General features: G+C 45.8%; 1 protein-coding gene across 1 annotated transcript; it reads right to left on the reverse strand.

The window, feature by feature from the left end:
- Positions 1-296: 296 nt before the first annotated feature.
- wtip (WT1 interacting protein) lies at positions 297-24,451 on the reverse strand. The gene is made up of 8 exons (XM_068579031.1): positions 22,678-24,451; positions 16,225-16,326; positions 8,029-8,096; positions 6,759-6,821; positions 6,335-6,465; positions 5,480-5,531; positions 5,241-5,309; positions 297-3,635 (listed from the first exon to the last, which is right to left on the reverse strand). Exons 1-8 carry the CDS (start codon positions 24,182-24,184, stop codon positions 3,483-3,485), a joined length of 2,145 nt encoding a protein of 714 aa, XP_068435132.1. The 5' UTR covers positions 24,185-24,451; the 3' UTR covers positions 297-3,482.
- Between the last annotated feature and the right edge of the window lie 321 nt (positions 24,452-24,772).

Here is a 24,772-nt window from a genome sequence, read left to right on the forward strand (position 1 = left end):
TTTGACTTTATTTTTACCATCGCTTTGGCTCCCTCTTACTCAATGCCTTTTACTGCCAGTGAACAGATCACTTTATACATGCAAAACTCCAAATTACTTCACTAGCTGAAAACCATTCATAAAAGATGTCAGCAGGATTTTATAATGGGCACTTTTGCACTTAAAGATTTCAAAAACTAGATTAACCAATAAAAACAACAAACAGCAAAATAAAAGTGAATAAAAACAGACCTTTTTTTGCAGTTAGCTACAAAACCACTTTATTGAAAAAGCAGATTATGTCATCTACAGTTAAATGATACGTCCCGATTTTTAATACATTAAATAACTTTAGACTTTTTTTTTCATGTTTAGATAAATAGATCTAGTTTCCTTTTTTATGAACCATCTAGGTAATCAAAACACTTAGAGATACAAAAGATGTGTGACAGATGTGCTTGTTGGAACTACCAGTGGGAGAAGAAGTCTTCTCTTTCCAAGTGATTTTTTGACAGAAAAATAAAATACAAAACTAGCCTCTTTATGTACAGGGTAACTAGCTGTGTGCTATGCAATAGAAACTCAAGTAGTACTTTTAAAAGGGTGAATTAATTCTCTTTAAAGGGGATACACTCAGATCTTGTAAAGTTTTTCTTGGGGGTTGATAATGTGCAGACAAGTAAAAAATAAAATACAATTTAAAAAAGCCTCATTCTTCAAGTATAGCACACACTACTTGACCAGAACCCTCAAGCAAAATTGAGGTTAATCAAATGACACTGGGAATGTCTCACATACACAGTCCTTTTCGTTTCTGCTTTTACAAATATACAACACTAATCATAAATCTAATTACATCAGGTTACATTAGAAAGCACTTTCTGCTCGTGCTGACCCCGGCCTTCAGTCTGTGTTTTTGACACATTCAGTAGTATTTATTCAGACCTGCTTGTACAGTAATGCAGTATGATTAGCGACCAGTGTTTGCACATAATACTTGGTGGTTGTTTTATTCTGTGAAAACTAGATAGGTAGAGTTTGCTGACGTCGGAGGAAGACATATCAGCAAGTGGAACACAACACTGGCATGGTGCTGGACAGATGCTCAAACAAACACCAAGAATTAGACTCAAACATCTGGAGGGAGGTATAACGTGGTCTTCACTAACAGAGAGAGAGCAGGTCATTGTGTTGGTGGCGGCGCTGCCTTGCAAACACAGTGATGTGTGTGAGCCATGGCCCTGCCACGAGCACACACACACACACACACACGCACACACACACACACACACACACACACACACAAAGACACACACAAACAAACACACACACACACACAACCAGCAAGGGAAACATGGAGCGGACTCCCGGAAAAAAGCGGGTGTGACCAGCAGCTCCGGGTTTTCAGGGACGTCCTCCCACAACACGACGGCAGACTGCCTAACAAACCGAAGCGAGACACACAAACATACCTATTCCGTCTTAAGGCATGCGGTTCCTTGTAGTAACGCACTGTGCTCTCAATGAACAGTGTCTGGAAAGCTTTCCAGGAAACAGTGTCGGGCAAAAGGAATTTAGCAAATAAATCATTCAATTACTTGTATTCCTCTTCGAGTACCAGATGGGCCACATGCAGACTGTCAGGTGTCAGAAAACATGTTTTCTCTTTGTCCTAAAACTAGCACTTTCTATTATGTTCTTAACATACAGTTTGGCCATATTCTTTCCAATCAAAGTTCCTCAATGGCTTTTCATGGTTTCCCTTTTTTCTGTGCTGAGCTGAGCTGAGATTTGGTTTCTACGATGGACGCAGAGTGTTGCACAGGGCCTAAATCTCAGCATTTAAAGACCCATTTCTAGCTAAACGCTCAGATTTTAAGATTAGGTTTAAATCTTAATCCTCCAGCTCTATGTGACAACTTGGCAAAAATACTGGAACCCTTGACAGAAGGTCTGAAATGTCTAAAAAGGTCCATAAATGCATTATTACTTTTTTTGAGAATTAAGAATGAATACATGGCATTACATAGGAACACTTAAATTACTGCATCATTTAAGGCCATGAGAGTGCCGGCATCAAACTTAATACAAATGTACAGCGTGATCAAGATCTATAATGAATGGTTTTGCAATTCACTTTCACTTTTTAGTTACTTATATTAACAATAAATGCACTGTAACCTGCAGCTTAACCAAAGATGGTGAAATTGAATCTACGCAGACATGTCTGATTGTTAGTGTGTGTTGCAGCGGTTTACAGTTCTCAGAAAAAAAGAAAAGAAAAGGGGATATGCAAAGTTTATAAGGCATACATGTGTTGCCAAAAACTTGATTTAGGTACTTTTTCTTTTGGTCATTTGGTACTCAAAGTGGAAATAAATAATTGAAGGCAAATACTGTTTGATCCTACAAAGCCAGTGGATCTGTGTCCCAGTGAGAGACATGAAGAGGCTCCGTGTCCTGAACAGACACAAAATCTTCCGGAGGCTTCCGACTGCGTTTCACCTCTATATTCCATCGCGAGTGCAGCAATGGAAAAAAAAAAAGAGAGAGAATCTACATCTAGGATCTTATGTGGAAAACAGTTGCAAAATATATATATTCATATATAAAAGACATTCTATGTGCATCTAAAATTTTCTTTTTCCGTCATAATATAATCATTAATTAAGACACTGCTTGTGAATCTCTAGAGGTCTCGTCTAAGACTTCTAAGTGGAATGTCAGTCGGTTCTTTCCTGTGGTGCTACGGTGCATCTGTTATTTCGGGGTGCTGCAGGGTGACGAGAGATGAGCTAATAGTTTTTTCTCCTCACGGCCCAGTCTCGTGATGATGGGTGTCTTTTGCATAGCCTTTTAGCAGGACTCCAATTCAGTGTTAGGAGCTGCACGGAGATAGAGCCCGCTCTGAAGGCACAGCATGTCCGCCCTGGGGTCTGTCCCGTCCAGCCAGCAATGGGAATGTAGTCGCTCGCTCCTCGGCCTCTCTGACGCCGACATCAAAAGAGTTCTCAGTCGTGACGGCGCTACAGAATTGACCCGCTTCAGTCAGAGCACAGGAATGAAAAACATGGAAATTGAAAAAAAAAGGGGAAAGCATGGCGAGAGACAAGTTTGTGTCCTCTCCTCCAGTCCAAAGCACCCTCTCTTTGATGAATGCGTTGGGGTCAGGCTGTGTGACGTCAGCAGGGGCCTCTGGGTGAGCTGCGGCGTTGGCTTTCAGGGCTAGGCACCCAAGGGAATGGGGGGAGGAAAAGACCGCAGATAGAGGAGGGGAACCCTTTTTTCTTTCTCTCAGCACCGTCATGTGACAGCATGGCTTGTGGTGGGAGCTGCACAGAGTGTGTTAGTCCACGGCCTGGCCGTCCAGTTGAGGACAGGGGCAGTAGCTCGGGTGGCCACACAGAGACTTCCCTGGAGCTGCTGGAGGGGGAGCAGACCTTTTTTTATTTCTCGGATCACCTGGGAGGCAGGGCGACGGTTGCTTCACGCCCTCCTCCCCCTCACAGCTCCGTGACATGGAGGGGGTAGCTGGGGGGCAGGTGGGCAGGAACCTGCGACTGAAGCCGGTGGATGTGGCAGCCGTGGCAAAGCAGGTGCCCTTCCAGTGGATAACAGCGGTGGCCCTCTTCGTCGTTTAGCTGGAGGCCACAGTCCTGAGAGAGTAAAGACATGAACAAACATGAACAGACACTTAATAACTAAATGTGTGCATGCTTTTGTGATACTAAATCTACTTGAGGGAATAGTTTTGTATTTTGGAAAAAAAGGCTTATGGTTGGATGAGATCGATAACTGGCCTATCTCCCAGATGTTTCTTTCCGTTTCCAATCTTTGTGCGAAGCTTACCTGCCTCAGCGCGAGAGAATTAACATTCTTACCGAAACACTGAACTCTTCCTTTGAGTTCACGCCAGCTGAATTGCTGCATTTACCGTCTTTACACACATTGGGTTTTTACACGAGCGCTGTAACCATTGAGAGTGAGCTGTTGGGTCTTGGCATAGAGGGTGAGGGTTCAATGAGGTGCCGGACAGAGTGATGCATCGGCATTGTGACTTCAGTCATGCGGCTGTTCCACTGGATGTTTCCTAGCATGAAAGAGTACTGAGCCCGAAGGCAAAGCTCTGATTGAAGTAGTTCCCTTCACAGACGGTGTACCCGTATTCAGATTCTGAAAGGATCCAGTCGAGTGCTCCTCCCATACGGCTGCCTGCCTTGTGTATTCTTTGCGTATTTCCTTTTAATGTCTGTGTTGGCACACACGTTAAGAAACAAAGCAGATTCCATACATTTATAAATGCATATACACACATTAAACCTGAGTTGGGAATTCTGTACACGTCAGACAGGAATAAGGACTCTGGATAAGCTGAAAATGTATTATAAATGAGTTTAACGTGTGGGAATCAGTATTGCTGTGTCTCCTTCAAAAATGTTTGCAAAAAATAAATACAACATTATTTCTTGTAATAAATGTACAATCTCTTGGATGATTCAGCTCTGGACTTTGCCCTTCCTCTGTCCACGAGTCCCCCTGTCCACAACTCGGCTGAATCATTACCCGCTGCTTACATAATGCTCCGATCCAAGCGGGATGTCAGCCAGTCAGAGGCATCCGTCTTATCCGTCCTTATCAATTCAGTATTTACAGTTCAGAAAGAAATGCTGAATCACTGCGGGGTGGAGTAAAATATGCCTTTGTTTCACTAAACCCCTCCTGTCACACTTGAACCGCAAATCATCTGACAGAGTTTTAATTCACGCAATGACTGGGATTTCACAAGTCCGGTTTGAGCAACAAGTCCCCAGCTGAGTTCAGGGCTCAGCGCTGGAATGTGCTTCGTCAATGAGTCACAATGTTGAGCTGTAACCTTGGGTTGGTATCCGTCTGTCGGTGTGTGTGTGTGTGTGTGTGTGTGTGTGTGTGTGTGTGTGTGTGTGTGTCTCATTCATTCACAACAACCGCAACGGTGGTTCATGCTCGCCAGCATAAAACAAGTCTGGAGTCTGTCTCGTCCCAAGATTCGCAGCTGTTACACAGGTGCATTATGTCTGTGAATCAGTCCATGCACCATCAGGTGTGTGTGTGTGTGTGTGTGTGTGTGTTTAAATATATTCTGCGTGTTTCAGCCTGAACATGTCGAATCACACATAATGATGCTTAAATCACTTGCATGGTATACTGCTCTTACTCATACATGTGTGTGACTATGTGTGAGTGTGTGTGAGGAGAGGGTGCAGGCAGAAGGAGCATCTCACCTCACAGTGGTAACACTCCACATGGTAGTCCTTGTCCATAGAAACGACCCGGATGGTTTCCTCGGAGCCCTGGTGAGACAAACACGGTCAGACTCGAGCCTCATTAAAGATAACCAGCAGGTCTCAGGCTTGATCTCTGCAGCTCCAGCATGTGTCTTCATAGATAGCGTTGGGCGTTTGGTTAGTCAAGCCGAACAGATATGTAGGACGTGTTCCAACTGATTTTAGATCCTGCTTACCTGGGCTGGGAGGATGGGCTGGTTGCAGGAGGCACACTTGGGAGCAAACACCCTGCCATGGAGGAGATGACCACAATTACAGACTTGAAAATGTCTCCAGTGTCTGTGTAGTGCAAATCAGTTGACATCCTTAATACCTATAAACATTTTCCTGCTCGACACAAAAGGCAAACTAGCTCGATTCTCATTTTCCCCGACTGTATAAGTGTTTCCCAATCGATTAACTATTGTCGTGGTGGACCCGCTACAGTTTCCTAATGAACTGAGAATGTCTTCTTCACCCCTCAGTGGGTGGGGTAACCACGCCTGTTGGATTCAACTCAGCGGGTCAGGAAAGGTGGCTCGGTGTTGGAGGATCCCCTTTTGGGACCTCTGCTAGTCCCCGCTGCAACAGGCTCTCGATCAACTTGAAAAGGCTCGAAGGTGGCTCGCAGCTCCTTGAGCTCGACAGCACACCTCTGCGCTTCTGTGGCTGTGGACTTAAGTGTTTTGCTGCCTGTGTGTGAAGCAACCCCCTGATCCTGGGACTGACTGTCCACAGTGCGTCAGGGGTCTGCAGGGACGACGACAACCCACCCGACCGGCCGGCCTGGAAACACGGACTACGTCTTGTTCACCATTCATATTCATCCAACCAATGTTTCCTAAGCAAAACGTTTTCCACAGATGTAGCCTCTTAATCAAGCTCTCGAAGTCCACTAATACCGTGCAGCACTTATTGTAATCATACATTTTGTGACAAACTGCTATTTCCCCATTTTACATTTTGTGCTCGTTAGGAAATCTCAGAAGAGTATTCTGTAATGCAGTTATCCCATCTTATCAGGGTGCAGAGCCGAGAGCTGCTCTCCTTACGTGTGGTAGTCCTTGACACAGTAGATGTTGTTCTCAACGTCTACGGTGAAAGGCACTCCATCTAGACCCTCTTTACACACCACGCAGCGGAAACAGCCAGGATGGTAGGACTTGCCCAGCGCCTGGAGGATCTAGACGCCCACACAAACAGAAAACATATACACACGCATGCACACAAACACACACACACGCGTGCGCACACACGCACACAGGGGATAAGGGTAAGACTTGGGAGTGATGCCAAGTAACAAATGATGGGCTGCCATTACAGACATTTCTTAACTCGACAAGGCTTTGTAGTAAATAAGAGAGAAAACTGAGATTTTATGTCTGCACAATATCGTAGTAACTTTGCTTGGAAGGTTTAAAATATTATACATTCACTCATTAATGCTCGACATGCTCTGTAAGATAGAACTCCTACCATCTCCATGATGAGGTGACCACACACGAAACACTTGTCGGCCGTCTGCTGGAAACCAGAGTACTGTAAGACAAGACACAGGGCGTATTATCTTCGACAGTACATTTTAGGGAATTTTCTGTTGGCCATCCGATCAGTGGGACAGCTTCACACCTGATGCATGAACATGTTTCGGTCCAGGACCCATCTATAGAGGGTGCTGCTGCGCTCTTTAAGAGAACGTGGAAAAGATTTCCTTCAGAATCCTTTTGTCTCTCAGCTGACATGTTTGTCAGATAGCTGTGACCGGTTGCGGCCCGAATGGGTTTTTTAATCTTTCTTTTACTGCTGTTTTTTCCTCAAAGCCCTCCATTATATTCACACAGTTAAATGCATCCATTTAACTGTGTAGAAGTAGAGGAGATGTGGCTACCAGGTGAAGGTGGGAGGTGGTAATGGGCAGGCAGCCCCTTGCCCTGACATCTCCACCACAGATCTACCATCTGCCACCACCTTCCTTCATCCCTTGAGACACCCCCGGGGGGGCGATGAGCCAGTCTAGTCCAGTCTTAATTAGACTCATCCCGTCATCTGACTTCAAGCATCAGTTTATCACTGACGGGCAGTGATTGTGAGGGGCAAAACAGGAATTTTAGTATTTCCTCAACAGATTAGCAAGCTAAACTGTATGGGGAAGCTGCCTATAAACAGGAAGTACTGACAATGTTGTGAGGTTGTTTGGATTCGAAAGCGTTTTTTTAACATTTATGTCACAGGAACCTTTTGTAAGCTCCTTCCTTCATGTTTAGAAATCAATCCCTGATTTTACCACCCTTGGTTTTAATAACCAATCGCATACAGCTACAAAACGTAATGACCAATAAAAAATAAATTGACAATAAATGCATCATTACAGCGATTCCATGAAAGCAGGCCCCGTGTCTGTCCTGTTAACCTGAAGCAGATGGACTGATCTGACCAGGAGCTCTGAGCGCTACAGCTGTCGCCGTCCTCTCTTAATTGTAGGCGCTGAGGAGCAGCTTGTGGGGTAATTGAGCTCCTTGGGGAAATTTTGGGGAAATTAGTGTGAATTGGAGGGGTGGTGCAGAACTCCTAATTACAGCTGCCATGTCCGTTTCCTCTGGAGATCTGCAGAAATGTAGCCTGAGATCCTAATCCCTCTCTCTGCTCCGCCCAACCGTCTGTCACCCCACTATGAGGCCATGATACGGTGCCACCAGCTGATCATCACAGAGCTAAATCAATAATCATGGACACACAGGCGACTCACCAGGAAATCCTCTTCACAGTAGACCTTCCCGTTGACGTTGTAGAAGGCTTTCCCTCGCAGTCTCCGTCCTAAAAACAAAGAAAAAAAACTGAGAAATCTTCATATTCAAGAAGAGTTTAGCATATCTGCTGCAGCAGATAGATGGCATAAAGTATGTGGACAGCCATTTTATTCACTTTGGTTCAGGGATGTTTTTCCGCGCTTGGGCCTATCGTTATTTCCATTAATCCTTTGGTGAACTTCAAAGTGTAGATTTGCTCCATTGGCCAATAGTAAGCCATCTTGACAATGCTCACTTTTAAGGGGACAGATAGCCGGAGAGTCCAAAAAAGTAGAACAACAATAGGGTCCACTCGGACTGACTACGTCAGTCGCTTGGATCCTAATTAGCTGCCGTTTTGGCTGCATATTAAAAGGCACACTCAACTGATAGATGAATAGATTATAGATTAGCTCTCCGAACGTCATTTTGACACTATTTCTGATACACATGTTATACGGTATGCCTCTTCCTTAATCTCTCCACTTCACAACCTCAACAGAAGGTCAGTGCAGAGCAGATGTCCGGCTGAAGGTAATCGACATCCAGCCTTTGCCTCAGTTTAATTACTTTGAGCGTTGATCCCAACAGGATTTCGTTCACAAGCCATACACAATCAATACAGCAGACTGCTTTCAAACCTCCACCCGAAAAATCTGTCCTCCTCCCTTTCCCTGCCATTGTGCCCCGTTAACAGACAGACCAAGAATAGCAGGCTGGAGGGAGGATGTCCCTAACTTTGACACACGCACCGAGCTGAAGCAATAAATCGAATAGCACACCGAAATATATCAATTTGTCATTCCTCGAGATACACAACCAATCTTTTGCTGCTACCGTTGGCTTGGTGGCAGGTTAGACTGATAAAGGTACTTTGAATTGAAACATCACTTTGGTGATTTCAAATATCCTGAATCCCATCAACAGTAGCAGCCCTGCACCTTGCTAACACATCCACAGAAACATGCCCACGCCCCAGCGGGCCCGGGTTCAGCATATCGAGCTTCAAGCTCCGAGTATGAGGGCTGAATTCCTCTGGGTGAGTCTTTATTCATAAGAATCCAAGTCTGAATCCAACCTAAAAGGAAATTCTGCTGTGGGGCTGGCTTCTGCAGCCCCCTGCCATGCACCCCTCACAGCTCGCCCATTCAAATTCATTTAACAGCAGCGGTGTCTCTCTGGCAGCGTGATGACTTCACCCGAGCCTGGCAGACGAAGCGCACGGATCTCATAAATCTGCTGGATTAGTCAGATTTAATTGTCGTCCCGAGCCACCACTGATTTTATGGGTGTTTCAGCATGGGAAAGACGTGCCCCCCTTCCCGCTTTTCAACACTGAAAATGTATGCAATCGCTGTATTTCACACACACACCCGGTGTCACAATGCTGGGAGATGGCAATACATTAACACCCACATAAATGGCTGCAGCAGCCGAGGAATGCTGTCCACACAATAGGTGAGACTTTTAAGACTTTGAGACTGAGGAGCAATTAGCATTTTGGTAGCGTGGAGGCAAAGAGAAAAGCGGGACTGAGGAAGAACTCCATGTGAAGCAACTCTTGAGAGACACAGTCTTCAAAGCCCAGACGTTGGAGAGGCTAAACTTACAGAAACAGTGAGATTATGGCGAACAGTGCAGCAGCGGGGGCTGCGAGATGTTGCTGTGTGCTCGTCTGTGGCCTCTGCTCTGGAGTTTTGGGGTCTGGAAGGTGAACACAAAGGCCCCAGCGCTGATGACTGTGTGGAGCGCTGCTAGGGGAGCGGGCCGACTGAGCAAACGGGGACATTCTTTCTGTCTGAGGTCACTAGCTGGTCCCATTCAACCCCCCACACCTCTCCAACACCCGCTCTCTGCCCGCTCCCCTCGCCGCAGCAAAAAGAGAGGGGAGGGGGGGGGGGGGGGGGGGGCTCCATGCCTGCCTCTGCCTCTCTCTCTCCCCTCCCTCTCTCTCTCTCTCTCCTCTGGCCTTTTGTCACCAGACAGCGCTGCCGAGAGCCCGGACATCCTCACAGCGCTATAAAGTGATAAACGGCAGCTCCGATTACAAGTTACTACTAAATCCCAAACCTCTTTAACACTAAATGGAAATGGATGCAATCCAAACTTAACTGCACAATGTGAGATCAAAAAGTAACTTTTATGAACATAAGATCAGAGCCAAATCAAGATAGACATAGTGGAAATTATAAATGGGTTGAAAACAAAATGTCATTCTACAGATTGTGAATATATATTATAAAAGTACAGGTTTTACATTTTAATGTTGATGCTGTAAAAATACAAATTCCCATTGAGCAGCTACTGAAACTTAAATGGCCTTTAAAAAAACCCTGAACCCTATGAAAAGCAACACGATTAATAGTGACATAATTATGACTCCTCATAGCTGCTCACAGCATTGTGTCCCTGACCTCTGCGCTCCTTGCAGCAGTTGCTTGTCATTTTTGTTTAGTTAGGAATCAGAGTTCATTTTGCTAATGCATTATGATTAATGGTGTTGCCATGGGAACGCGCGCTGGTCCGGTGAAAGAGGACTGATGTGTGTTGCATTGGTGTTATTCAGCTGAAGTTCTTCATGTTGCAGACGTGTTAAACCATCTCACATAAGAAAGTGGAACGCACTGGTTTCCACGAATAAACCAGCAACATGTACTGGTGTCCACAGAGGGCTTTGCATTGCTTTTCTTTTGTCCCCTTTAAGCCGAGATCAGTCTAGTGAATGTGCTTCCCAAAAAAAACGTGGGACTTGCCTGCCCTGACCAATGGGCATCACTTTATCCCAAACGGCCACCAACAACTGCTCTCAATCCAATGTTTTGGGCACCATAATAATAATTATGGTTCTGGCCAAGGTCGGGTTACCAGTCCATTAATATATGTGACTGGAATTATTTTTATGCAGCCTGAGTGAAACACAAATAATCAGAGGGTCAGACGGATGTCAATCAAGCACTTTTGAAACATCAAAAATGTGCAAATGCTGCTCAACAAAGGTCATGTCAGGCCACATTCCATGGAGAAGTATGTGTCAACTTCCTATTGGTCATATGGTTGCTGTTGTGTCTCAACATGAGATAACTGTTCCTCTTTGTGAAATGCATGGCATGCTTTTATCGTTTTCAAGCAATGCTCATCTTGACCTGGAATTATTTTGTAGCTCTCAGGGTTATAGTTGTAATCTCTGCTTGGAGAAGTGATGCTTTAAAAAAAGAAAGAAAAAAAAATAAACAGAGCAATGAAGCCGGCAGGTTTATTGAATCTCTGACGATGACTTAAAGTAGGTGCTGGCCGCCGAAAACATACAAGCAATCACATATATGATTCTGGCTGTGCAATCAATTTTATTGGTCTGACGATAAAGTTGTTCTGTACACTACAAGTGTTGCTGAAGTTTGGACCTTGATTAGTCAGAATGTGTAACGGCTTCTGAGGCTCCCGTCAGAGCCGGCATGCGTTCACACTGAAAGAGCTCATGGCATGTCGACATGGCCACTCCAAAGCAGGCATAAGCCATCCATGGCTGCGTCACTTTGTCACCTACAATAAACCGAACAATTTCTCTTGCTCTTCTCAGTCTCTCTGGCCGTGTCTACTACCGAACACTTGCGCACTTCGAGCACTGACTTTCAGTGCTTCGAGCGCCACACTGACAAAACCTGCAGACTTCAGTGCACTGAAAGCACTGCAAACGGTCCAAAAATGCAGAGTAAAGCGATGGACACTACTCGCACTAAACGGGCGCCATCGTGGCTACGTAGCGGAAGAGGAGCCCTTTCGCCAGCTTTCCGTTTATTTATTTATTTATATGCTCCTGTCGCGATTATGTAGGTGTCACAGTTTCCACATGGGTTGGAGAAAGGGCTAAACAAGAGACAAAAAGAGGGCAAGAAGTTTTAGTTTTGAGGGTATCGCGAGCAGATTTGCATACATCATTCCCACCTTAATTTTGCGGGTGCCGTGAGCAGATTTGCGTCTGTCACTTCCGCCAAGTGGTTAACGTAAGTGTCCTCACTAGATATGGCGATTTGCTCACAAATGGAGCTTCAAACAGTTTTTAAATTTTTTATTTAAGTACCATGTTGTGGTGAGCCTGCGCAGGCCTGCAATCTCGACACAACTTCAGAGCATCTTTGAAGGCAAACCACAGGCAGCAGCGAGTACACCATCCACCGTGAATTATGCAGTTGATAAAATATCACCAAGTAACTGCTGACACACCCCTTGAGGCATATACTGCGATACTAAAACCCCCCCAAAAACACTCCAGCAATGAGAGACAGCTCTGAAGTACAACTGGACTTTCCTCCGCAGGTGTACTTCATGTCTAACATGTCTACAATTGTGCTAAATAACGAAGAGATGTGGAGCAGAGGGATGAGTCCGTGTGTGTGTGTCTCAACTAGACAGAAAAAGTGAATATCATCAATATATTTTTATTATGTGGTCCGAGTGCTTTTGGAGGCAGATTTAACTGTGAAATTTCTGCTTATATAGAACAATATTTTCCACTAGAGGAGTAAAGATGAGGTAAACACGATGATTTGTGTGCTAAATAGGCCATCCGTGAAAAACTGTGGCTGACTTCAACCCACGCATCTCTGCTAACGGATAACAACAACGCTTTAATTGTTTTGGGCTCTTGATAAGAGATAAATATTTGTGTAAATCTTGTACTTTTGAAAATTAGTGGTGAAAATAAATAATTTTTGGCTGCGGCTCAAATTGAGGGCGATGTTATAACGTGTTAATGACACAGGTCCTCGGTGCAAAATGTCTGGCAGCATCCAGTCTGCCCGTTGTTCATTAGAAGAAAAGGAGGATCTCAACTGTGCAGCCGCGACTCCAACCAGGCCCCAAAGGTTAAATCGAGGGCGTCAAAAATAAAATACATCTGCACACTCGTTAGCTGTTGGCTCACTGGCCTGCTGCTAATGAGAATGCTGGTTTGTCTCTAACAAGCTACTGACTTGAATAACTCCAGACTGCTGTGTCTTTTATCAATACATGTTACATCTATAAAGAATATCTGCCTATGAGAGATGAACTTCAAGTTGTTCATATGACAGCTTCCACAGTCTTTAAGATTACCTTAGTGTAAACATGCTGTATGACTATCAAGGATAAATGACAAAGAAACCAACGTGCCCTTTGTTGATTTCTGCTGCCTGGGAGGTGCAACTGGTGGTGGCGAATAATTTGAGAAATGCAAGCCCTTCAGCTCTCCTCTGCCAGTTCTTTCAAAGGCCGTATGAATTACTGTAACACACCGATGAGTCACCAGCCCTGCGGCCGACCGTCTGCTCATCCAGCCCGAAGCAACGTGTTTTTCTTTTCTTCATTCTATCCAGAGAAAGCACTCTGCCTCACACTCACGCGGGAATCTATATTCACCTCAGGTAAAGTGTATTTTTGAGTAAAAAATATATATTTAGTGGCAAATTGGGGAAAAGGGCAACTCGTCCTGCTACAATTAAAAGGTGCAGAGGAGCACAATTATAGTCGGGAGAACATGCATTAAAGTGTGGCTCTGCAGATGCACTTTTCGGCAAACATGTGCTCGTACAAATGTACAAAAGACAAAGATAGAAATTTAATGTAATTCTTAAGAGGGAAAATCCAAACTGAACTGACCCCAGAACGCAAAAAAAAAACAAGTCCACTTGTCTGAACGTGTGTGCATGCACTTCTCCGTGCATCTGCAGTTTAACGTGAGCCCATGCCAGGCCTGCCCCCTCTGATAAGCAGGTCTGGTACACTTTGTGACTGTCTGATTGAGGTCCTCCAGGGAAGGCCGGCTGAAGTGGAGGGGGGTAGTTTGCATTCTTGGCCATTTCATGAAAAAAGGGTGCAACCATGGGAGTAAGCCAAGAGGAGGGCTCAATTATGCATGGTTAAACAAAGCCCAAGGCTACCAGTGAGCAATGTCTCAGCAAACTCGGCCTCACTCTGGATCTCCAGACTCCATGAGGACCCTACTCAAGAAAAAAAACAAAACAAAAGAAGAAGAGAGCGAAACCAAAAAAAACAAACAGGCACATAAAAACGCAGCTCCTGTTAAATCACTGGCTTGTGTTATGACAAGTGCAGGCACTTTTAAACTAAACTTCTCAGGCCTTCACAACACTGCTAAAAAGAAAACATTTCCCATTCACATGAGGTCAAACGATGCATCACAGAGTTTATGTTGCCGATAAACCATCTTGAGAGGCAGGATGGGCCGCGGAGCTATCAAGGACGATCGGTGCCGAGCTCACAAAACACCTTGTTAACTCATCGTGGACGGAACCTCTCCAGTAAATGCCACAATAATTATCTCAGGAGCCGTCTGTGGTTTGGCCCAACGCAAATAGCTATTCAGTCATTCTCTGAGAGTATTTTCAGTCTTCAGGAAAAATAATCTGGTCATCTCGCAATTATATTTGTTAAGATCTGTGTCTTTGTTTCATTTGATCACTAGAATCAGTTTTCTGAGTGCAACGAGCAGATGACTCTACAATAAGCCCTAAAACACAATCCGGACTGTGAAAACACAAGTCGGCCAGGTCAGAGGCTACTTTTCTACGGCAAAACCCACAACTTCAGCAACTGGACACTCAGCATCTGGCCCCTCTTTCTTCAGACACACAATAAATCGGAAAGTATGTGGCTTTGGTTACATGTAAATTATAGGCAGTTCTTCCAGGGCCGGAGGGGGTGGGGCGGAGGATCAGTGTCCATGTATAGTACACATATGAATGGAAGCAACCTGGCTAAAAAGCTCTCTCCCGACATCTTCCTCTTGTTTCCCCGGGAAACAAGAGAGGAGGGCTGGAGTCGGATGACAGGGGCGTCCAAAAACACACACACACACACACACACACACACACACACACACACACACACTCACACACACACACACACACACAGCTCAAGAACAGATTTAATTACAGTGTTAAAGACCAAATAATGTCAGTTTTTCTATTTCTTTGCGGCATTATCAGCTGCCCTGTTATTCCGCTGAGCAGACTGCAGGCCTGAGGGTCCTTTTTTTTTGAGACAGCAGATGTTTTGATTCCCGACCATAACACCTCCTCTGACAGAAAGCTGGTGATACTAATGATCATTTTTCAGCAGAGCCAGCAGCAGCTGAGGCTTAGAGCGAGCTTCTATGAAGGAAAACAGAAATCTGCAGTAAGGTGGGGATCCAGGAGACTGAAGCATCAGCAGCACACATTTTCTTCCCGACTCATGTCTGTGGTTACTGAAAACGACTGAACTGACGTGGGAGGTTTCTATGGCGTAAACACAACATCACTTGTCTCCTTTCACCTGCAGAGAACAAAGGCATGAAGCGTCAAATCAACCATGAACCCGAGTAGCCAGAGCTCAAATCATCGTCCGCATCTCTGATTCAATAGTGTGGTGCTGCGCTTTCCCATCACAGCTTGGCTGTTGAAGCAACCCGCGAATCAGAGCTCTGCAGGTGAAATCAAGGATGTGGACAGAAGAGTTGCATGGAAGGAGAGATGTGAGGCAATGACACTGTGGAAGATGACACAAGAGGGGGTTGCAGTAGTTTGGTCCGCTTTCTCCAGACGGACAGAAGTTACAGCTGCAGCAGCACACACAGCTCATGGAGACAATTAAGGTGCTTTTAAACACTTGGCGCCCAATTATTGCAATTTGCACAACAGGACTTCAAACACTGCTTCTTCGTGTCATTTTTTAGTCAAACCTGAACACACACATCTGATGCACATTTCTAGACCCAATCTGATTTACACTTTACTAATCTCCGATGTCCACCGGCAATGAACGTTCAAAAATCTGCTTAGAATTCATTGAGAAACAGCGCTCTTTATAACTCAAAAACTCGCCTGAGAATCACTGTGATTGTAGATTTCCCTCACGATCAAAGTCACCCTGATATTTGTCTTTACATCCATGGGCACACTGCAGACAAGAACCGAACTGCTACAGCTCATCCAAAAACACTTAATAGTGCTAATTTGCCAGAATGTAAACCAATATTTTATGTACTTTAAAAGGATTTGTGGAACTTAGACCTAATATATACAAAATAAATGACACGTCACCAAAAGGCAAACCCTATGATGCACTAGCTTTTTTTTTTGCACGGTTATTCCACTAAAGTGACTGGAGGTTTTACTTACCACAGGAGCAGCAGGTGAAGCAGTTTGTGTGATACAGGTTCCCCATGGCCTGGCAGGCTTGGCTGGCTCCATACACACCTTTCCCACATTTGACACAGATACCTGTGAAGAGACACACGGTCGGTTAGCCGATGTTATGTATCCTGAGCGTGTATGCAACAAGAGTATTCGACGCGAAAGAAAACCTCCTGGTGAATCATCCAAAAGCTCTTTGTCTTCATGAGACTTTTACCTGTTTTATGGAAACACTCCAAATATTTCCGGTTGGGATTATGAACTCACGAGTGACATTGCTCAAAAAGATCCACTTCCCAGCGTCATTTCTATGCATTACATCATGCCGAGCTTGTGATTGTGTTCGAATGTGCAGAGAGGATGGGAGGGGATTGTCAGGAAGGGCAACCAGGAACGAGGAGCTCCAACGACTTTGTGAGCTTTTCCTCGTTGCCGGGAGCATGCAGGGTCAATGATGTACTGAAGAAAATGCACCACCCTTGAATGGACTTTTAAAAGTATATTGCTCCTTCTTTTTAACGTGCTATAAAACAGTTTCCTGAATATAAATGTACACTCTGTTAGATGAAGATTCCTCTACTATGTTTGGAGTTCTTAACAGGATTTTAAAAACACTCACAGTAGGTCAGAAGTCCAAACTCCCTCAGCGCATTACTGATCGACCAAAAAGTTAGTAAAGTGGTCTTTAAATATTTTAAAAAAAGATCATAATGAAAACACATTAACTCTGAAGATTTTTTTTTATGAGACAGCATTAATAGTCATTATTCATTGAGAGATAAAATTTCAGCCCATCAGCGTCATCGGGATAGCGTGGGTGTGTTTGATCAGATTTGACAGGCAATGCTAGCAACATCAACAAACAGCTCCAACTACTGAAATCAGATTATGAGTCAAATGCTGCCAACTGTGATTGGTGCACGGTAGAGAGCCCGCCCCCTTCGGACCAGTGAGAAAATATTTCATGTAAAATAAACATAACTGTTAAAACAAAAATGAAATAACAAATGTTCAAAGCCTTTAAAAACTGTACAATTGAATATTGTAGTAACGGCTAATTTGACCACTGACCAACCCTGAGAGGAAACGCCCAGCTATCCGAAGGTACACAAGAGTATTATGACCTTAAGTGAAAAGATAGGGGGATAAAAAAAAACCTGTGGCTTTAAACTATTTGGACGCGGCAGCAGACTAACGATCTCCAAACTCTCACGCACAAGACGACCTCCACTGGGGTCACATTCCTCAGGGAGGGCAGGGTCAAAGCTTGGGAGGGGTGAGTCCAGGGTCACAGTGCCTACAGGACACAAGATCCCAACAGGGATTTATCTAAGAAATAAATACATAACTCCATAACTCTTTGGAATTTGGTGCAAGGACACACTTTCGTGGACGTTATTTGCTAGAATTCCCTGCCTGTCTGACGCAATCATTTCCCTTTCATAACAGCACCGGTGCAATCTGTGGCATTGTAGGAAACAGATAAAGGACACCCAAAGGTTACATGTCTTCCCTTTTCAAACTCAAGTGTTTGCACAAATGAATTAATCTGAATCAAAGTCAAATATTGGCATTTCCGGGCGGAACCTGAACTCACCACATCAAGATAAACTTGAAATAAGCTTGACTGGCTGAGTCATTTCTCCAAAATTGAAATTCACTGATGGTCAGAAGAAGGAAACAAAAAGGTATCTGTATGCGTGCTGCAACATTTCATTTTTTTTGCCTCCATAAACTCCCTCTTCAAAGATGAGAAAACTTCTCGGGGAAATCTCTCACGGCCAGTAAAAGTAAGTATTCCTCCTGATAAACACATTGGATTTATCAGCCCACGGTCAAAGGCAGTTGAAGTAGAAGCATTCACCAAATCTGCCAGTGAAGCGGGAAGCCAGCTCACCATAGTTGTCGATAATGAATAGCATTTACTGTTGCACATAATTTCTGTCATTCCTGATTTGCCTCCTGGCTGTGTCTGGTTCAGCATAGGTTTCTTATTCATCACTGGTGCTCACGGGAAAATAAGGCCACTTTGTGAATAGGAAACCTTTGTATAGACTCAATCAGGCCATGACTGTAAATAAAAATGCCCTCTTTTTTTCTTTTTACAAGAAACTCTTCCACACACTGAACATTTGCTCCCAGTAAATTAAACACGCTGCACAGTGATCAGATAGCAGTCACCGAGTGTTAATGAGGCATTCCTCCCAATGCCTTTCTTATATTAAACTTAACTTCATATTCCGCAGCGCAGGCACTCTGAAACATTAAAATGATCCGTTTTGTAAAACACAACTCTATGAAAGCTCTCCAATCGTACCTCATACTTAACCCATAGTTAAAAATACAACCCATTTGTAATTCACATATTACTGATTAACAGCCTATTCATATGGTATTATAATGTATAAATAGGGGAGAATTAACCTATATGAGTCAGTGTTACGCCTGAAGATGTCTTTTCTGTTTTCTGCATCGGGGCAACACACTTCCTCCTCTGCTTATTTGCAACGACAACAATGGACGACACGGACCTGCTTCCTTGGATGTACTCATGTTCCACTGGTTATGAACGCAAACGGTGATTGCATGTGGCTGGAGTGAGATGTGTCGAGTCTTTTTGTGTGACTAATACTAACTCAGATTACACTTGGCGACGCAAGTGTTAGTCGCTGCTTTGTTCTTTGTGTTTTGTCCTCCCGCCTGCAATAACAACACAATGTGGCCATCGAGACACCGGCCACTTCCACCGACCCACCAGGTACAACCGACTCCAGATACACATCTGTCTGAAGTCACTGCAAGCACGACATAAATCTGTCTGGAGCAGGAGTGTGTGTTGTTAAATCTCATGTCATTGTGTGTCTGCTCTTAAGCACAATTATCCGAGCATCGAGAGAGTTAAGCAGCCACAGAAGGAATCTATGGCCATGCATTTAAAGACATGGCTCTTTGGCTTTGATTCTGATTTATTTATAAAGCCATCTTGATTGATCTCTATTACTTTATCCTCTCTGGTTGCAACTAAATCTATGCAGCGTGTGTTGGCAAGGCAGATGAGGTTGTTACGAGTTGTGGTTCACAGGACAGTTAGAGAGGGGATCTCTGAAACACTCTTCACATTCATTGAAAACAGGATGCCAAGTCCCTCATGTGCCCATTTCATAACATGTTCGTGTGGCAAGGACAGGATGTTGTGCATTCAACTGGGGTTAAAAATAAACTGGCATCACTGGATGCAGACACACATCCCTGCACCTTTGAGCAGGGATGTTGTTAAGATCAAGAGACAATCTTTTCAGCCGCTGCTCAATGTGTGGCCGTGTTATTATGACGCTTGTGAAAGGCCTTTCAGCATCAAACTCAGACTGATGAGTCTGGAGATGAAATGAAATAGGAGTCAGTATGCGTATTAAAAAAACAAAACAAATATTATGTTATTTCTGAGAGACGTGTTGATCAAACAGAAGGAAAGCCATCCCTATGACATAGCAGTGATTATGCGACGACATAAGAATAAAAGGAATCTGTAATAGTGCCGTGTAGACACACAACTACATAATCTGCCGTCACTAAAAAAGACAACACGGAACGTGCTGTGAGTTGTCACAAGGCTTTTGCACCGCCAGACTTGGGAAAGCGTTAACGATCACTCGCCGTGGCTTTGACGTCTTACAGTGCAACTGTGCATTTGTACCAGATGCTGCTAAATATTTTAAAACCGCTTCATGTCCTACCAGAGTGATTCAGTTTACTGCACACAAGAGCAGCTTTGTGCGCCTGTCCAGCACAAAAGCAATCATAATCCATGTGATAAAACACAATGTGGGCCCCAACAAACTGTGTAAACACAGACAATGTAGCATACACAAGATGCTTGAGCCGACAGAGGAACAGGAGAGAGCTGTAAGAGATGCACTGTGTATTGAAAGCAAACACTTGCTCACGGGTGCAGCCTTGAAAAGAACAAAGCAATTAACTTCCCATCATGTCTACGGTGCGTCATCCCATATTTAGAGTTTCAGACATTGGAAGAACGACTTCTCTGGTGCCTTGTGGGTAATGTTGTGGTCTGTTGAGGGAGTCTGGAGCTGGCATTTGATTTGATAACTACCTGTTTACAGAAATCGAACTGATACGACAATGTGAAAGATCGCAGTATTTTACTTTTGAAAATTTGCAATAAGGAAAAAAGGGAAGCAGATAGCGTTCAAAGCATAAAAGCCTGGAGATTTCATCATTTCAGGAGAAGTCTTCACTTGGAAGCTTCAAAAACGTAGAGTAACACTTAAAAAAAAAACAAGACTCTAATCTTACATTAGCTGCCATTTGTGCAAGGAGAGTAAATACAGAGGGCGGGCTCGAGTGCCGTCAGTCAGCGTGTGTGTTTATCAGGCCTGTTGCATGACTACTGCCATTATAATTCTGGGCAGGTGATCAGACTTGACCCCCACCAACTATGTCTGGCCCGCCAGCCAAGATCGTGTGCCAAGTGTCTGGTGTTGCCCGACTCCCCACCGGCTGGTTAATGAAGGGCTTCGCGGGGGAGTCAGGGCCGGGTGGTGTGTTGGTGGTGGGGGGGTGGGAGGAGAGGGGTGGGCCTCCCTCCGCTGCTTCAATTGCAGGCCTGTATCGGGCCAGCTGTTGATTCACAGCTCCTTCTTCATCACAACAAACACAGGCCACACAAGGGCCGGCCGGCAGAGCAGAGCCTGCCAGTGTGGGACACAGTGTGGGACACTGGCAGGCAGTCACACCCCCCCCTCCAAAAAAAAAAAAAGGCCCCGGCAGTCAATTTCTCCACTGTCGCTACGGAAACAGAGCTGTCTCTATTGGGCTCGGAGTGTCTGACTGCATTCTTCTCTCTCCCTCCCTTTTCTCTCTCCATTATCTCTCCCGCTCCCTCCCCACCCCCCGCTCTTGCTGTCTTCCTCATTTCTTCCCCATCTCCCATCTTCCTGCTCTCTCACCTGCCTCTCTGGAACAAATCAACAGCTGTCTCAGCCTCACTCTGAGCAAGTGCACCGGCTATAAAACACTCCACTGTTCTCAGGCCGCAGCCATTTGTCTGGCTGCTAATTCAAAAGGTGGACAGCAACTTCCTCAGCAGGCTTTCTGTGGCTCCGTTATTACTAGCAAACCAAAATATATCTGGCCCCACAGTCCGGAGTCACAAAAATGTACAGCGATTCTTGAAATCGACACACACACACACACACACACACACACACACACACACACACACACAAAATGACTGGCCACAATCTATCTATCAAAGGATGTTAAGGGGCATTTCCAACACATCCAGACCCCACAATGACCGAAGGGTGACTGTGCTGGCCGAACAGAGGGTCCCATTCAGCGAGGTGCAGCGCTCTGCAAATGTTGGCTTTGCCAAGACAGAAATTTGTATTTCCCTGCAATGCCACTCTTATCTGTCACAGAGGGAGCTGTTAGTGGTAATGTGGCTTTAGCAGGTCACAAATGCATGTTGAGGAGAACACAAATTTGTAACTCCACACACACACACACACACACACACACACACACACACACACACACACACACACACACACACACACACACACCTACACAGTCACACACTTTTCACTATTTCTTTGAATTCCAATTTCTGTGAGCACTCAACTGTGCTGTGATACAGAGTGAGTTAAACATAACATTTCACGCTGCTCATACTATCATTTGTTCAATGGTTGCCATGGAGAGTTCTCTCTGTTATAAAAACGTTGCTCTTGTCGGCTGAAAACTGCCACCGTTTTGGATTCTAGACGGGCTCTGTCTATGTGGGACCAAAACCCACAGCAGGGTTTTCTTTGGAAGCAACGTTGCAGGGATCTGACCTGATACCAGCGAGGGCTTAAGTGTGCAAGGAAAGTGTGTGTGTGTGTGTGTGTGTGTGTGTGTGTGTGTGTGTGTGTGTGTGTGTGTGTGTGTGTGGGTAGTGGGGGAGTCAGGGCCGGAGCATCAGCGCCTTTTCGCGGGCATCTGAGAAGAGACTTACAGGCTGATGGAAACCCATTGGCTCTGTAGCGAAGCTGATGTGACCAGATGAGTCCATTTCAATCAAACTCGGCCTGTTTCATGAGGAATTCAAAACTTAAGAGCTTTTCCTGAAGAGCGTGGTACATAAACATTGGAGAAAATGATCCATGCAACTTTGATTTGCTTAACTTTCAGGCGCTTTAAAAGGGCAGCAGAACCAAAACTCTCATCCAACTTAAATCTCTGATAAGAGGATGCTTGTAATTAATGTTGGGTCTAAGTGAGTAAAAATAGATTTCCCTATCCTTTCCCTGTACCAGTAACACAGTTGTGTGTTTGCATGTTCTGCTGTTGTTTATAATATTATCTACTTGAAAGTTTTTATTAAAAACAAACAAAACAAGAAAACAAACCCCAATTGCAATGAATATTACCTACCAAAGTATTCCTTTTTCATGTGCATTTCTAACTCCTTTTCCAGCTCCAAGGTGAGCGCCTCCAGCCGCCTCTCCGCCTGGCTTGGTCCACTCTCTCTGCTGGGGGTCACCTGGTAAGGGATCTTAAACCTCTGGCTTGATGAAGCCGTCTTCGAGCACACCCCGTAACTAAAGGACGAAGGCAACCCCGCGGCCATCTCCATAGTGCCCCCCGCGTGGGCAGACTGCTGCAGGGGCTCTGGCACCGCCGAGAGCCCCTGGAGGTGGATGCGACTCGGGATCCCGTTGGAGTCCCCGAACTCCTGCAGCAACGTGTCCTCGTGTAAACTGCTGCCCAGCATCGATGACCTCGGCGAGGGCAGCTGCAGATCCGGATAGGTGCTCATAGACCCCCTGGAGCTGCGGGAACTTCTGGAGCTGTGGCTGGAGATACTGGACCGCGGACTCACGACGCAGTTCGCGGCGGTCCCCGGTCTTGCGCTCCCGTCCTGGCTGCAGATGCTCGAGCGCGGGCTCGCCAAAGGCGCTGTGTGTAGAATCGCCCCCTCCAGATCGTGGTTGACCACGGGCCCGTACCGAGAATCAGAGTAGCTGGATCTGGGGCTGGTGGTGAAGGAGTACTGGCTCGCCGTGCTCGACCTGGGGCTGGTGTGCCTCTGGTCGTAGCCCATGCTGATGCCGCTGGTGCGGTTGCTGCTGGGCTTGCTGCAGCAGTCGCAGCTGTTGAGGCTGGCCCGGGGGCTGGAGTGCTTGCTCGTGTCGCTGGCCGTGCTTGCATAGCTGGATCTTGGACTGAGGACGCCGGTGCCCTCGCAGTGCACCAAACTAGACCTGGGGCTCGAATACCGGTCCTGACCCGGTACCACCAGACTGGCGCGCGGGCTGCTGATGCTCGACCTCGGGCTGGCATGCTTGCTCTGTTCTTGCGAGGACAGGGACGACGCCAAGCTGGACCGGGGACTTGTGGCGTTGTACCTCCCGTCGTGGTGGCTGCTGCTGGTGATGCAGACGCTGTTGCACCTGTTGCCGGGCAGCGCCGCCGGCTTGTTGAGAGGCACGCCATCGAAGGCGGAGCCGGTGCTGTACCTGTGGCCCTGCACCTCCAGAGAGTACCTCCTGTGCCTCTCGGAGGCGCCCGTGTAGCACGGCAGAGCCACCTCGGACTTGGTGCAGCAGCCCTCCTCGGCGTACGCCGCGTCTCTTTGAGGGGCACAGAAATCCACGGGCACGGTCCGGCTGCAGTTCACGGGGCGCACCGGAGCCGCGTTGTACACTTTATTCCCAGGCGTGAAATTCTCCACGGTGTGATGCTGCTGGTGAAGCGCAGACGTGCCGTTCACCGGCTTGCTCTTGTGCTCCACTATCGCCGGAGCCGAAAAGTCCAAATCGGGGTTAATCACCAGGTCCCTCCTCGCGTTGTACATCCCGTCTTTGTACGCGTCGTACAGGGAAAGGTCCTCCATCAGTTTGCTGGCCCGGAGTCCCAAATCGTCCTGGTAGTGCTCCATGTTGTTGCTCCTGAGGCGAGAAACAAGTTCAGAGTGGGCTCCGCTCCGCGAGCCAAACTAGCGAGCACCGCGGAGCACTAATTGCATTTCACATGGAAATCAAAACAAAAAAACCCGCCGCGGTACAGCCGTCGCTCATTTACAGAAAACCTCCGACGTACTCAGAAACCTCCACCGTGTGCCGCATCGTCTTCCTCTGCCGTGCCTCCTTTCGCGGAGCAAAAAATAAAACTCTTTCTCACAGTTCCTGCCGACAGGGATACGTTTGTCAACTTCAGTTTTTGTTAAGTTGAAAGGTCTTTACAGTCAATGGCGCGCTGCGCGGAGGAATTTCTCCCTGTTGGTTTTCCCTCTAGTTTCGCTCACGGTGGATATATAGGAAATTAAAGTAAGCCTGATAATTGGATACGCCATAAATATCCGTTGTACATCAATCTGGGTTTGGTAAACAGGCGATAATCTGAATAAAACGCCGTTTTACACGGGGGACTCGTTCGCGTAAGAGGAATGCGAGGATGTAGACAGGATGCGCTGCGCCTCTCTGGAATGTGGTTAATGCTGCAGAGAAACAATGATTGCGACCAACTC

The sequence above is a fragment of the Clinocottus analis genome, unplaced genomic scaffold (assembly GCF_023055335.1).
Source record: "Clinocottus analis isolate CAN_PGR_092001 unplaced genomic scaffold, fCliAna1.0.p SCAF_1, whole genome shotgun sequence".
Classification (NCBI taxonomy): Eukaryota; Metazoa; Chordata; class Actinopteri; order Perciformes; family Cottidae; genus Clinocottus; species Clinocottus analis.

What these genes read in the sequence shown, in the direction of transcription:
- wtip (XM_068579031.1), bottom strand. Translation starts at nt 24,184, where the DNA reads ATGGAGCACTACCAGGACGATTTGGGACTCCGGGCCAGCAAACTGATG. An exon ending in CTTCACCTGCTGCTCCTGTG is followed by an intron (nt 8,097 to 16,224) that starts GTAAGTAAAACC and finishes CTTTGTTTTTAG; the next exon opens with GACGGAGACTGCGAGGGAAA. An exon ending in GTCACCTCATCATGGAGATG is followed by an intron (nt 6,466 to 6,758) that starts GTAGGAGTTCTA and finishes GTGGGCGTCTAG; the next exon opens with ATCCTCCAGGCGCTGGGCAA.